The sequence below is a fragment of the Syngnathus typhle genome, linkage group LG1 (assembly GCF_033458585.1).
Source record: "Syngnathus typhle isolate RoL2023-S1 ecotype Sweden linkage group LG1, RoL_Styp_1.0, whole genome shotgun sequence".
NCBI lineage: Eukaryota > Metazoa > Chordata > Actinopteri > Syngnathiformes > Syngnathidae > Syngnathus > Syngnathus typhle.
The window spans coordinates 10,271,218-10,284,981 of NC_083738.1; the positions used below are offsets into that span (position 1 = coordinate 10,271,218).

The 13,764-nt window shown below is 40.8% G+C and overlaps 1 protein-coding gene across 6 annotated transcripts in view; it reads right to left on the reverse strand.

The window, feature by feature from the left end:
* Window positions 1-13,764, reverse strand: part of fam13b (family with sequence similarity 13 member B) — a 39,815-nt gene that overhangs the window by 16,828 nt on the left and 9,223 nt on the right. For 4 of the 6 annotated variants that reach the window (XM_061280774.1, XM_061280782.1, XM_061280767.1 and 1 more), the window contains exons 3-7: window positions 13,507-13,718; window positions 11,690-11,902; window positions 8,983-9,160; window positions 7,991-8,138; window positions 6,502-6,626 (exon numbers count right to left, since the gene is read on the reverse strand). In XM_061280774.1, coding sequence (XP_061136758.1) covers window positions 6,502-6,626; window positions 7,991-8,138; window positions 8,983-9,160; window positions 11,690-11,902; window positions 13,507-13,672 — 830 coding nt within the window. In that variant the 5' untranslated portion in view covers window positions 13,673-13,718. The remainder of the gene's footprint in view (window positions 1-6,501; window positions 6,627-7,990; window positions 8,139-8,982; window positions 9,161-11,689; window positions 11,903-13,506; window positions 13,719-13,764) is intronic. The other 2 variants (XM_061280792.1, XM_061280758.1) reach the window with 1 other exon arrangement.

Here is a 13,764-nt window from a genome sequence, read left to right on the forward strand (position 1 = left end):
GACATTCGCCAAAGCTTTCAGTGTTTTTTTCTTTTCAAAAGGAAATTTTGTACACTTTTCCACACCTGTACAAGAAATGTACTGGCGAACGTGTTGTCTAACCCTGACAAAATTTTATTACCTTCGAAAACTCACAAATACGTACGTATCTGCAGTTTATTGTGGAATGTATCTTTGTTGCATGCATATCATTGATGTATCGTGACAGGCAGAACAACTAAATGGCCTTTCACTAGATAGCTGAAGGACCACAGAAGCATTTATGTATTCAAGATGCTTAGATTACACACGGAGAAAACGTAACTGCAAGTACATTGTACATCATTTCAGTACACAGTGGTACCTCAATATGCGACTGCTTCGACCCACACGTTTTTCACAAAGCAGCATTTTTCTTGTTGGCGTTGCGAGCAAAAATGGGAAACAGGAGCTACATGGTGGCAGCAAACTGCACAACAAGCAACTGTTTTGCAGATAGTGAACAGTTCTTCAAAAAGATGCAAAGTGCTTTTACAGCCGCTCCTACTTCAAGTTTACTGTAAAACTAAACACACAAAAATTCAACCATTTATTTAAACAAAAAGCATAGTTTTGCCTGACTCATATCTTAATGCAAAATTGAAGCAAAATGCCATGAACAGGCTAACAAAACTAGCACTGACGCTTCAATAATTATAACTCTTGAAGCAACGGATATCAGAACCCAATCAATGCAGCGACATTTGTCAATTAACAATACTCCCAGAATGATATTCATCCTCTGTAAAAACAAAAAAAAAAGAATATTACTCCAGATTAATGCATAATGATAATCAGCTCATTTTAAAAGAGCACTTCTCCCTTATCAAAGTCAAAGTCTGCTTTATTGTCAATTTCTTCACATGTCAAGACACACACAGAGATCGAAATTATGTTTCCCACTATCCCACGGTGACAAGACATAGTACACAATATACATACAAGTAAACAGCACAAAAAATAAAAACAAGAAGGCACAAACAATGAATAAATAAGAGTGATGAATAAATAACTAAATAAACAAATAACATAATAAATAAGAGGAGAAAAAATGGAGCAAGTGTGCATACAGCAGACAGTCAGAATAGAGCGCCAAAGTACAGGACGCTACGCAGAAGGGGGGAGAGAGTTCAGGATCCTAACAGCCTGGAGTATGAAGCTGTTGGTGAGTCTGGCGGTGCGGGAGCGCAGGCTTCTGTACCTCTTCCCAGAGGGCAGAAGATCAAACAAAAAGTGAGCGGGGTGACTCATCACCCACAATCGTGGTCGCCTTGCGGGTGAGATGGGAGATGTAAATGTCCTTCAGGGAGGGGAGTGAAGCACCAATAATCTTACCAGCTGTGTTCACTATGTGCTGCAGGGCCTTTATTATATGCTCTACATACTTTTAGATAATAAGTCGAGCTAGGTTTCTGCAAACATTCTAGTTTGGCGGCGTGCCATGACAATTTGCAGTCGCCAAACATGAGCTTTGGCTTAATAGCGGTTGGGAAACACTGCTATAAGGGATTCGCCGTATGACATTTTCCGCAGGTCGATAAAATGCGACGCAAATAGGAGGCCTCCCATTCCACGCTGCAGTTTATGGCGGGGCAATAAACACTTGTTGCGAGGCTTTCACACCAACATGCTGGTCAACATCGGCCTGTTTTGAAGAACAATTCTTCAACAGCTACAGACTCTCAACTTTGCATGTGCAGTTGCTCTCGCGCTTCAGCAGTTGCTCTCGCGCTTCACAAATAGAGTGTTAGCACAAAGCGTGTGGTAACAAAAGTCAAGTTGTGTGTAGCTTGACTGACTGAGGTCGGTTTTCTTCTGTTGCCATGCAGACAGCACAGTACAGTCAGTCCACATAATTAGTCGGACTGAACAAACAAACATAGCTTGATTTCTTTATTTAAATAACAAAAAGACATTTCTAATAGTTTGTCATGTTACTTGACTGTTGGCCAGCATGTTGATGTTAAGGCCTGGCGACACATCGTGTTTATCGTACTGCACCATTGTTGTTAGCTGGCCGTGTCCACGCAAGAACTCTGATAACCGCAATATCGTTTCAGGTAAGTGTTGGAATAATTGTTTTTGCAGACGCGCTGGTTGGCCTGAACCGGAGGCCTCATATATTTGCTTAAACAAAGATCTCTGTCTGGCTCCGGGGAGTTCTTAGACTCCCTCCCTTTCTTAGACTCCCTTCCTTTCTTAACTGTGAGAGGCCCTCACTAGTTATGAACAGAACACCTTCCTTAAGTGTAGCAACGGCTTTTGTAACCAAGGCAACCCAAAATAAAAAGAGGAGATTGCGGAAGAGGAGTCCAGAATTGGTGGAGGACTGTAACTGGGCCTTCTACATAATTCTCCTCGCGAGCAAAAGGAATACTGGTTGTCTTCTCCTCTTCTTTCAGTGTATAAAATAATATCTTATGGTACTTAGACCTGACAGTAAGATATTTGTGTATTGTTAACACAGGAATGCAAGGGCAGCATTTTGAAATGTATACACGCTCAGAAGACTCAGATATCAAAACTGATCTTTTTCAGGCTGTCAAAATGTAGGTTCTGTGTGGAAGAAATGTAGAAATGAAATTTTGACCAGGCCTTAAATAATAAGATGTCATTTTTATTAGCTATTAAGCCGTTTGGGTGGATTGTGAATTGCACTTGTGAAAACCACTCTTTTCTCATTGCTGAATTTTGACTTATTCTCAAAGTCTAAAAACGCAAATATCACTCAAAAGCTTAATTTTCCCCAAATCATTAAAGTAAAAATATTTTTTCCATGAAGAGACTCTTGTAAGATTATGATTTCTAAGACGTCTACACCAATCACCATATATTGTTTTTTATTGTAATATTTTTTTCCTTGAAAAAATACAGTTTTTGTAACTTATATTTTTTCCTGTTTTGCCCCATAAGACGTTATCCTCACTGAATTTTAATTTCAATATATACATTTTTCTACATTAAATGTCAAGTTTAATCTTAGAAGATAAAAAATAAGATAAAAATGTTTACTTGAGAAATTTGAGTATTCTTGTAAAATTTCTACTTCTACTTTCTACTCATTATACATATAACTAATATTTACTTTAATTTTTTTTAAACTTTATGCTCCATTCTTGTAAGATTTACAATAAAAATACATATTTGCCAAAAGTTGTCACCAACAAGGTCACAACAGACAGCTGTTGAGACGTACAAGCTCTTAGTGCAGTACCCTGATTATTTTTAGCTGTTTGTGTGAGATTGATGTCTCTAACTGGCTTTACTGTGGCAATGTGCCACAGAGCTGATATTTCAGTGCGCATGGAAGCATACTCACAACAACCACAACATGCTCTACTCATTAACCAACACCACACATCAATATTCGAATACTAACTTAAAAAAAAAAAATTGAAATCAAAAATACTTTATTCCTAGAAGATCAAGTATTTTCCTTAGACAGATAAATTTCATCTTTATCCTTTCAAATTGAGGCAAGGGTTTTCGATATTTGGTTGATAATTTAATGACGTCATTCTTTGACTATCAATAAATTGTATGAACCATTGTCAAACCGCATGGGTGCAGTCCTTTACGCTCATGGAAGTCATTTTTGTATTTGAAGTAATTATTTGTTTGATTCTCACGTTACAGGCGGCACGGCGAGCACTGGTTAGCACGTCCGCCTTTGTGGGTTTTCTCCAGGTACTCTGGTTTTCTCCCACTTCCCAAAAAACATGCATGGTAGGCTGACTGAACACTCCAAATTGCCCGTAGGTATGAGTGCGAGTGCGGATGGTTGTTCGTTTCTGTGTGCCCTGCGATTGGCTGGCTGGTTCAGGATGTCCGTTGATGACTGCTGGGATAGGCTCCAATTGGAATTTAGAGGTACCATGTGCTTGTAAGTAATCATTGAGAGCCGCTTTTGAGACATGCCCTTGGCGCGAGTGCCGACATTTATGGGTGTCCTTGCACTGGTTCAGTGTCACAGCCAAAAGCTCAAATGTCCTCCTGACTGCCTTGTTTGTCATCGGCAAAAATGTCACGAACGGAAGGTCAGTGAGGGAAAACGAGATGTGAATATTTGTGCGCTCACATGAAAATGAGAAAATATTCATCTTTTAGACCAAATGATCATCTTATAGATCTTGCTAATTGGCTGATTTATGCCATTTTATGATATCCAGTAATGATATTTTATTTGTGTGTGCAGCCATGAATGACCCTGCCCTTCCTTGGATTACAGCAAAGACACATACTGAACACTTTATCCTCAAGCGGCATGCCAGTGGTGATCTATTTTTTTTTCTTTGCTAATGTCGGCCATGGCCCCGAAAGCCTACATTACAGCATAAATCCCCATCTGACTCATCTAGCAAACAATAACAAGAACAAAACAATCACATGAGCTGCAAAGATACTGATCAGTGAGGCTTTAAACTCCTGCAGCTGCCACATGAAATCCAGCACAAATCCTTTGTTGGCCCACAAAGCAGGCATTAGCCACAAAGACGCAGACCATGTCGACCACGAAATGTACTGTTTAATTAAATGTCCCCGCAAGTTATCGCAACAGTCCATCCAATACAATTAGAAACTGACACGCAGACAAACAGTTCCTCCCTTGTCACCTCAGGAAGGACATGTTGCCACTTATTTGTCTGTCAGCAGGATTACACAAACACTACTCGCTTCATCTGATCAAATGGACGTCCACATAATTTCATCATGGGAGCTTATTGGTATTTTCAACTGTGGGCATGAGAAGGCCTTTGAGACTTTTCTGTGATGAAGGGCATAGTAAAAATAAATCTGACTTGACTTGGGCCAAGGAAGAAATCATTTAATTTTGGTTCAAATAGGGACCCATATGATGCTCGGAAAATTGGAAAAGAATGAAAAGTGCACAGGGATCAATTCTTGCCCAATGTCAACTGGGATAGCCTCCACAAAAGCGGACAGGATAAGCGTGTAATTGCAATTTTTGATAAAGGTTGTGATTTTTACTCAATTCATGATTTTCTTCAAATCGAGCTTCGGTGTAATTCTATGTAAATGACATTTACTATTGAAAGATCGAAGGAGTCAGTCCCTTTGAAAAGTTTTTAAAAATATCTCAATGGAAGAGCCATACTGCTTGCCGTTATGTATAAATATGCAATTATAGTGCATGTACCATGGACCGTTCCCGGTGGAAGAAGGCCATATCGAGAACCCAGTCCAACCCTGCGGTGCCTGGAAAGCGGACTTTAAATCGATGATGATGTAAAAGACATTTTTCAACTGAAAATCAAATGTTTTTTTGTGAGTAACATGCTTTAGTCTTGAGTGTAGCAGAAACAGCCACAGCAAATGTTAATCATCTTAAAAATCAGCTGATCAGATCTTGGCATCCCGGGAGGAGGGTCTTCTTGTTGCCATGTGTGGACAAGGCTCTTATCTGGCGTACATGAGAGTTGTCATGTGGCTACTTTGACCCATTAAACGTCTATATGATACTATAAATATGGTGTCACTCAGTAAGTTGCAGAGTGCTTTCGGTGGCAGTAATGTGCATTGCAAGCAGGCCAATGGAAAAGTAAACAAATTCATCAACCCCCGAGGCAGAGTAGAGGGTCGCTGTTCCCCTGGCCTGACCAATCGTGGCCTCAGCCTTGGGAATGGCAGATTTGAGTGGCCGCCAGAGGGCTTCAGACACCCCAGAGTGAGGACAAGCTGCTGCCTTAAACACCGAAATTGATTTTTCAACTAGATATTAATGCTACTGTGCATTTAATAAGCTGTATTTGCAACACTGCCACGTCATGCACAGCAATTCATATTGCCCCCAAAACCAGTGGCAGAGAGTGGCAGAGATTTTATGATTCTCATAGTTTTTACACTGGATGCCCTTCCTGATGCATCCCATTCATTATTATCTGTTTGTTACTGGGTAACAGTACCAAACACTAAAACCTAAATAAGCAACTGTGACTATTCAACCAACCAACCAACAAAAAGACTAAATAGTCAACCAACCCATAACCAACTAACTGACGAAATAACCTGACTAATTATAACCAAATGATTGACTAGCTGACTAAAAAATTAACTGACTTGAGAAAATATCTAATGCACTGCCAACACTGTACTTACACAAAAAATTAAGAGAGTACTGCAACAATTGAGGACTTCAGAATCAAAGTTCGACGGGTATCGAAAATGGATGGATGGATTGAATTGGCACACGCTGTTTAGTTGTCAAGGTCGGCGTGTCCACTACGCATTAAAATAGAATAAAACATTTTGAGAACATCGGGACGACCTTAGAAGCCGCTGAAAAGATTAAGAATGGACGCGAATGCAAGCAGTGAGACATGTATACCCTTGGTTCTTTCTTGAAGCACACTCACTTTGTATGCTCCAAGGCTGGCGCACGTTTAATTCGTATAGCAAAATGTGTGATCTATTGTTCTAAATGAGGTGTTTTTGTGAGTGATGACCACAACATGAAACGCTCACCTGTTGGCGAGGTCGTTGGAGCAAGTGTGTTGAGGGGAGCTTGAGGAGGCGGCACAGTCTTCGCTATCCTGGGGCAGCTCCTCGCACTCTGCCTCGCACTTGTCGTCGTCCAGCAGCTCTGTGATCTGACCACAAACAATTCAAGTGTGAAAATGATTTCGCTCATTTATTTTTTTAGCAAGAAATGGAAATGGCTATGTTGGTAACACTAACTTCTTTCTTAAACAAGCTGTACTCTGTTCACGGCCTTGTGGTTAGTCTAAGCAGTGCATGTCGACAGGTGGAGTAAACCACGGAAACGGTTTTACGTTAAAAAAAAAACCTGACAATACAATAGATTAATTGCCCAGGTGTACATGAAACAACAGGGGAATTATCTTGAGTTACTTGCATCCATTGGTACAGTACAGTGAATAATGTGAAATTAAAGATAGACTTAACTTTTGTCTTGTATTCAGCTTTAAATCGGTCTTCGGTAAACAACAAAAACAAAAGAATTGCTCTTCCAATCATTCAGGGCAGGACTGTACATTATCATTATTGCTAGTGTTACCTCCACAAACCGTTATGAACTTAACAATTGCGCCCATCTTCCACCCGTGACTTTGCAATTTCACCCATGACACTGAACAACCTTTTCATTTGATGTAACTTAGCTGAGACATTTAACGCAATGGAGGCAGTTTCATAACATGTCTAAAAATAGTCGCATTCGCTCAGCAGGTGGACAAGATGGAAGACGAGGCCTCCATCGCTTGTCTGGGGTGGGTGCAAAACGCATCAAATAGCAGAGGATGAGTTTGGGCTAATTATCTGCAGGCACTCCCCATGCGCTGGGATTTTAACAACTGAATTTTGGGGAAAAAAATGTTCCAACTAGGACGGAGGCCAGAGTTAGCATTCTAGTTTTAACTGTTCCACCATGGTCAAAGCTAGTGAGTCTCAGTAAGTTGTGAATAACTGATTAATTAAATGCCTCTCATATTTATATATTTTTTTAATTCAAGATTGGCAACTAATATACATATCCCGTTGCTATAATGTACAATATGTGTGTTTCTGCTGTTAAGTTGCAGCTGCGTCTGCGCGTTCTTCCTTCTCTCTGCAAAATAATTGTCATTGACTGGCTATCAACACTAAACTTTACATGCAACACAAGTGTGGCAAGGTCACAAGACTGATATCGTCAAAATTTCAATATCTTTCAAATTCAAATATCTTGAAGCTTATGTGGATTTCGATAAAATAACAATATATCACCCAGCCCTAATACCGAAGTAACTACACAATCACTACCATAACCAAGTCTGTAAATGACAATCACCTATATACACAACTAATTAACAGACGAATTGACTACATGTTTTAGTTTTCTCCCTCCAAGTATCATCACAGTCTTCCTCCAAGTACCAGTCTCTTTTCCGTCCGATTTCTTTCCCACTATCTCTCTTAAAGTTTTTAGTAACCAGCGGACGAATGAGTCTCTTACCTGTTCGTTGATGGAGCTGTAGTCGTTGGTGGTAGAGACGTCGTCGTCCTCAGAATCAAACAGGCCCTCTTGGTTGTCAAGCAGATCGGCCAGGATTCGGCTAACGGACTCCTGGTCAGGCAGATCCTCGCCTTCTGTCGACAGACTGCTAATGGATGAAAGCAGAAGACAACTGTGTGTCAAAGTAAGTCGTTAGATTTGTAATTTGGTTAAGAAGCATAAACTCCAATTCCCAAAGTTGGAATGTTGTGGAAAACTAATTAAAAGAAGAATACAAAAATGTGTACATTTTTTCTTGCATTTTTTCACAAGACTACCCAATAGTTTAAAATAAGTATGTCAGTGAAAGCATTTTAAAAATCAGTATATTAAATTTCAAAAAGCATGTGTATACGGTCATGACACGGTCAATTGTTACTTTATTAATTTCTTCGGCATTAAACATATCCTCAAGTCTTGAAAAATGAACAAACAAACAATAATGTTCCTTTTGTCTATTGTCAGTTCCGTTTGAGTTCTCAATGCTCCTGTTAGCAGTTATATTAATGATTATTAGTGGAAAAGTTATTTTTGATGATTGAAACTACTAAAATGTTAAATGTTTGCTTATTATTATGTTTTAGCTTGTTATGAAATTGATATTCATAAATTGAGGAGTTGATCGCCCTCCCCAATTTTTGGTTTGTTCAAAAAGATAAATAAAGGCTCTATTTTCAAAAAGTCAGAATTTTTTCCTTAAATCTGTGTCTGCCCAAGATTTTTTTTTTTTAAATTCTGTAATTTGATGTCCGTTTTTCTGTTTATTTTCACTGTCTGGCGATTATCATGAATACCTGGCAAGACAAGTGATCACAATCTGTCCGCTCATTTGGAACATGGAGTATTTTTGGCCATTGTGTGTATCCATTCCACAAGTATGCAAGTTGCATAATATAATAAATATCAAACATGTGAATAATACCATGCATGCGTCTATAAGATGGGTGTCTTACTGGAAGATGTCAGGTCCAAAGACAGCAGCGAGTGCACCGACGTTCCACCTCTCACATTGCAGTGATGCCACGCTGGCCAAGAATCGGCACAGGAAGCGTAGCAGGCCGTAGTTGAGTTGTGGAAGCTGCTGCAGCAGGAACTTCAGGTTGCGGCACAGCTCGTCCTCGCTGCTGTATTCTACATGGATACATGAATATGAATTTTCGTCACGTGGAAGGAAGGAAGGAAGGAAGGAAGGAAGGAAGGAAGGAAGGAAGGAAGGAAGGAAGGAAGGAAGGAAGGAAGGAAGGAAGGAAGGAAGGAAGGAAGGAAGGAAGGAAGGAAGGAAGGAAGGACGGACGGACGGACGGACGGACGGACGGAAGGAAGGAAGGAAGGAAGGAAGGAAGGAAGGAAGGAAGGAAGGAAGGAAGGAAGGAAGGAAGGAAGGAAGGAAGGAAGGAAGGAAGGAAGGAAGGAAGGAAGGAAGGAAGGAAGGAAGGAAGGAAGGAAGGAAGGAAGGAAGGAAGGAAGGAAGGAAGGAAGGAAGGAAGGAAGGAAGGAAGGAAGGAAGGAAGGAAGGAAGGAAGGAAGGAAGGAAGGAAGGAAGGAAGGAAGGAAGGAAGGAAGGAAGGAAGGAAGGGGCAAATGCAAAAGCAAAAGCATTGCCGGAGTGACTGCACATTTTAATTAGTGCTGTTACTTAAAAGGAAGTGGGAGCGATTCCAATAGGTTTAATAACAGAAGTCCATTGTATTTTTGTGCTTTGAACACATTCCCATGGAAAAACAAGCAAAAAAAATCATCTTGTAAGAGGTAAAGAGGAGGGGAAAAAAATAATCTTGTAAGAGGTAACACGAAGTGCAAAAAAACAGGCCAAAATAGGCAGAATTTGAAACGAGTCCCCCTTGGCCGTCATGGGGATTAGAGTAGATTATGTGAAATGATGACAGAGTTAATAAAAGGACAGGAAGATGAAGCCGAACGTTAGCAATACCAGCGGTGATTATCAGACCATTAGAAGAAATCTACATCTCTTGTTTTATTGTGTTGACTCTCTGTGCATTACCCGCAATTTCTTTCAACCTCCGGCAATGCACAGTAAGTATTTGCCAACTGCCAAGAGATGGACGCGGCAGCGCTAATGGAAGAAGAACAATCAGCGATGAAAGAAGTGCCAGTGGCAGAAGAAAAAAAAAAAGAAGCAATGGAAGAGACAAATGAAAACTACAACAAAAATTATAATTAGTAGTAGCAGTTCTCATGGATTGCTGCCTATGGCCACCGCTATTATAGCATGCTAGAGAAGGTATTGGCAACCAAGAGTATATGCCAAACGCCAAAGTTAGGAGAAATGGAAGAAAGAGAAATAGAAAACAAAGTAGTTACTCGCATGCAGCCATGAAAAGGATTCACTACACACAGCCGCGATGACACAACAAAAAGCCAGGATTCTACCTTTGGCCGCAATGCGACGCGTGCCCTAACTGGGCAAGCCATTTTTAACTCCTATAAAAAACTTCAGTAGTTGCAAGTTCTGAATGCAACTCAAATTTGCATTCAACATGGGGCGCGGTCGGGAATTCTCGCTGATGCCCTAACAACATTCTAGTGTTTGCGTTGAGAGGCTCAGCGAGCTCACCACTCGTTAATTTTCAAAAGCAGCCTATTCGGGGCCGTTCGATGAATCGACCTGCCTATTATGGCCCTTTAAAAGGCAAAATAATCAGCGATGTTTATATTTGGGGATAATTTTTATTTTAATGTACCACTTTAAGCATGCAAACACAAATAACACTGGTCTCAATAGGGATGGTCCCATTCAGTTTTGTCTTTATTTTAATACCACATGACTGCTGACTAGGATAAAAAAATAAATACACAACATGAACTGTTTCTGCAAATCATTGGTTTCAACCATCAATGCACAGGGCATCACGAGGTTAAGCGAGGAATTGAGTTGGAGCAGTGAATGTTCTTGAGTCTCCGTTTGTGTATTTAAAAAAAGAAGACAAAAAAATAAATCAACCCCCCAAAAAATGTCACTGGTTAATAATGGTTAACGTGTACAATGACCAGCTCAGTGGCCTAGTGGTAGAGTGTCCGCCCTGAGACTGGAAGGTTCAAACCCCGGCCGGGTCATACCAAAGACTATAAAAATGGGACCCATTGCCTCCCTGCTTGGCACTCAGCATTAAGGGTTGGAATTGGGGGGTTAGATCACCAACTGATTCCCGAGTGCGGCACCGCTGCTGCTCACTGCTCCCCTCTCCCCCAGGGGATGGATTAAAATCCCACGGGGATGGGTTAAATGCAGAGGACAAATTTCCCCACACCCAGATGTGTGTGTGACGATCATTGGGACTTCAACTTTTTTTTAACTTTAAAAAAATCCAAAAACATTGTGGTCAAAACACATCCCTGCTGCTCTACACTGTTAGAAATAAGTACTTTTACAATCTATATAATGTTTGAAAACAAAATAGCATTTAATGCTAAAAAAATTCTGTACCTAAATGTTTCAAAATAGTTAATTTCAGCGCTGTAATTGCAATACCGTGGTATCCTGATATTTTTGTTCTTCAGCTGTCAGAAACTGAAACTGGCCCCTTCCTACCGATGTTAGATCCTTGCGATGTGTGGATTATTTGCAGTTGTACAGTGAATTTCAACTGTAAAAAATGGCAGACGCCTCAAGTAAATTTGCTCTAAGTATGTCAGGCCTACCTTGGTGAAGCTGTAGAATGGATCCCTGGATGGGCGCCGGAATGACGGGCTCGGGCAGCTCCTGCAAGAAGAGTCGCAGCAGACTGACAGCCGACGCCAGGTCTGCCTCCTTGTCTAGCGCCACCTCCTCGCCACTGTCATAGCGACGCCGCAGCCAGCCCACACGCTCAGCGTTGCCGTTGACTAGGAAGAGACCCTCCAAATCCAGGTGACCTGGCAAAAGAAAAGAAGAAGAAAAAAAACTCACTCGGGTTGCAAAATCAAAAGGTCAAGTCTTAAGGCTTGGTGAAGCTCTCAGGCTGAGTTAACAAAGGACAGGATGACAAAGCACAATGCTAACAATAGCAGCAGTCATTACAGTCCATTACGATTAAATCCACATTTTTGTTTTTGGACGAGCTTTACTGTCTGATCACTAGTGCAATGCAAAAATGACCATTAAAAAATGTTTGGGGTATTTGAATCGCCTACTTTCTAATGCTTTGGGAGTGAACTGTATGTTTTCGCAGTAGTATTGTTTCTGTATGAGTATCAATGTACTCTTTGCAATTATAGTATCAAAGTAAAAACTTTGGTATCGTGGCATTACTTAACCTCTGTGGCCTTTTTATGGACTGTGGATTATTTTGTCAGGTACTTTCATGCCTAACATGTTTTTGCCCTCATTGTTTTTTTAAAATATACACATGTAATGCACTTTTCATCATGCATGACCTGTGTGAAATGATGCACTATGAGGTGTAGCGTGCACGTAATTGTTTTATAAACTTTTTTTTACTTATCACTTGATGTGCAGCCATTTTCCATGCTTCCCATATAAGAGATCTTTTTGATGCTAAGATGATGCTAATACCCGTGCGCACACTAAATATGAGATTAAAGCCTTTTCACAGGCTGAATGACTTCCTGACTCGCAGCAACGGCCCATTTCACGCACCAGCCATGCCAGCGGGGGCTTTAAAGACTTGTTATACAACCTCATATGGTCATAAGGTGAAGCCCCAGTGGGCTGGTATTTATATTTTGCTATCATCTTAACTTAATGATCACAAGAAAGGGAAATCCGCCAAACTGTTTTCGGCCCCAAATGCTATTATGTTTCCGAAACGTTGGCAACTTTTTTCATAAGATCACAGACAAAATGTAGTCAATAATGATGTTTTGACTACTGCTAATTCAAGGCCAAAAAGTGAAAAGAATTCTCAATCTATGGCTTCGTCCAAATTTGCAACTAAGAAGTGTCCACACGTACGAGTATTTAGATGCGCTGTTGCTTAAGTGACCAATTTCTACTCTTCAATTACAGGCAAACTTTCATGCAGACCAGATAACACCAGCAGACTTCACAACATCCAGCCAACATTAATTCACAATATTTTCCTTGCAAACCCAGTGGCTGAGACCCCGCAACTTCTAAAATATAACTTATAACCAATGTTCGTGCACTGTCGATTTGGCATAACATCCTTAAAGCTCCAATCGCACTGTGCAGTGAACAATTGAGCGTTTTGGAAGGCATGCCTTCACGCCAGGATTCGTTCAAGGTCGCAAAGGTTCACAAAACATTCGTCAGACGTTTGTCAGTTCCCTTGAGACAAGAAAAATCACTAAAACAGTTTGCAACCTTGAATGAATCTTGAAATGAATGCAACATTTGGCACCTTAAAAAAAAAAAAAAAACACTTTTCTTTGCCACCGGGTGGCATAGAGGCTTAAAACATGTTTTTTAATCAAATTAATTGACAAAATAACATAATTATTTGTTTAAATAATTACGAGTTGCAGCTTCAAGACAGACCGTAACGCACACATCTCACCATGCTCCTCGATGTACTCCACGATGTCCTTGACAAGCGCCGGGACCTCGAGACCGCCAGGTGTGTGCGTTCGCGTCACCTCCTCCAAGGGCACGCCAAATACGCGGGCGGTGCCGGCTGGGCCCCCGCCCTCGTTGCCTGGCAACGGAGACATGCTCTTCCTCATGGTCCCCTCTCCTGCTCCTCACCACAACCACGTGGAGACCTCACGTCTTAGGAGAGGACCGAAAAAGAAAAAAAATCACAAGCCGTCAGTCA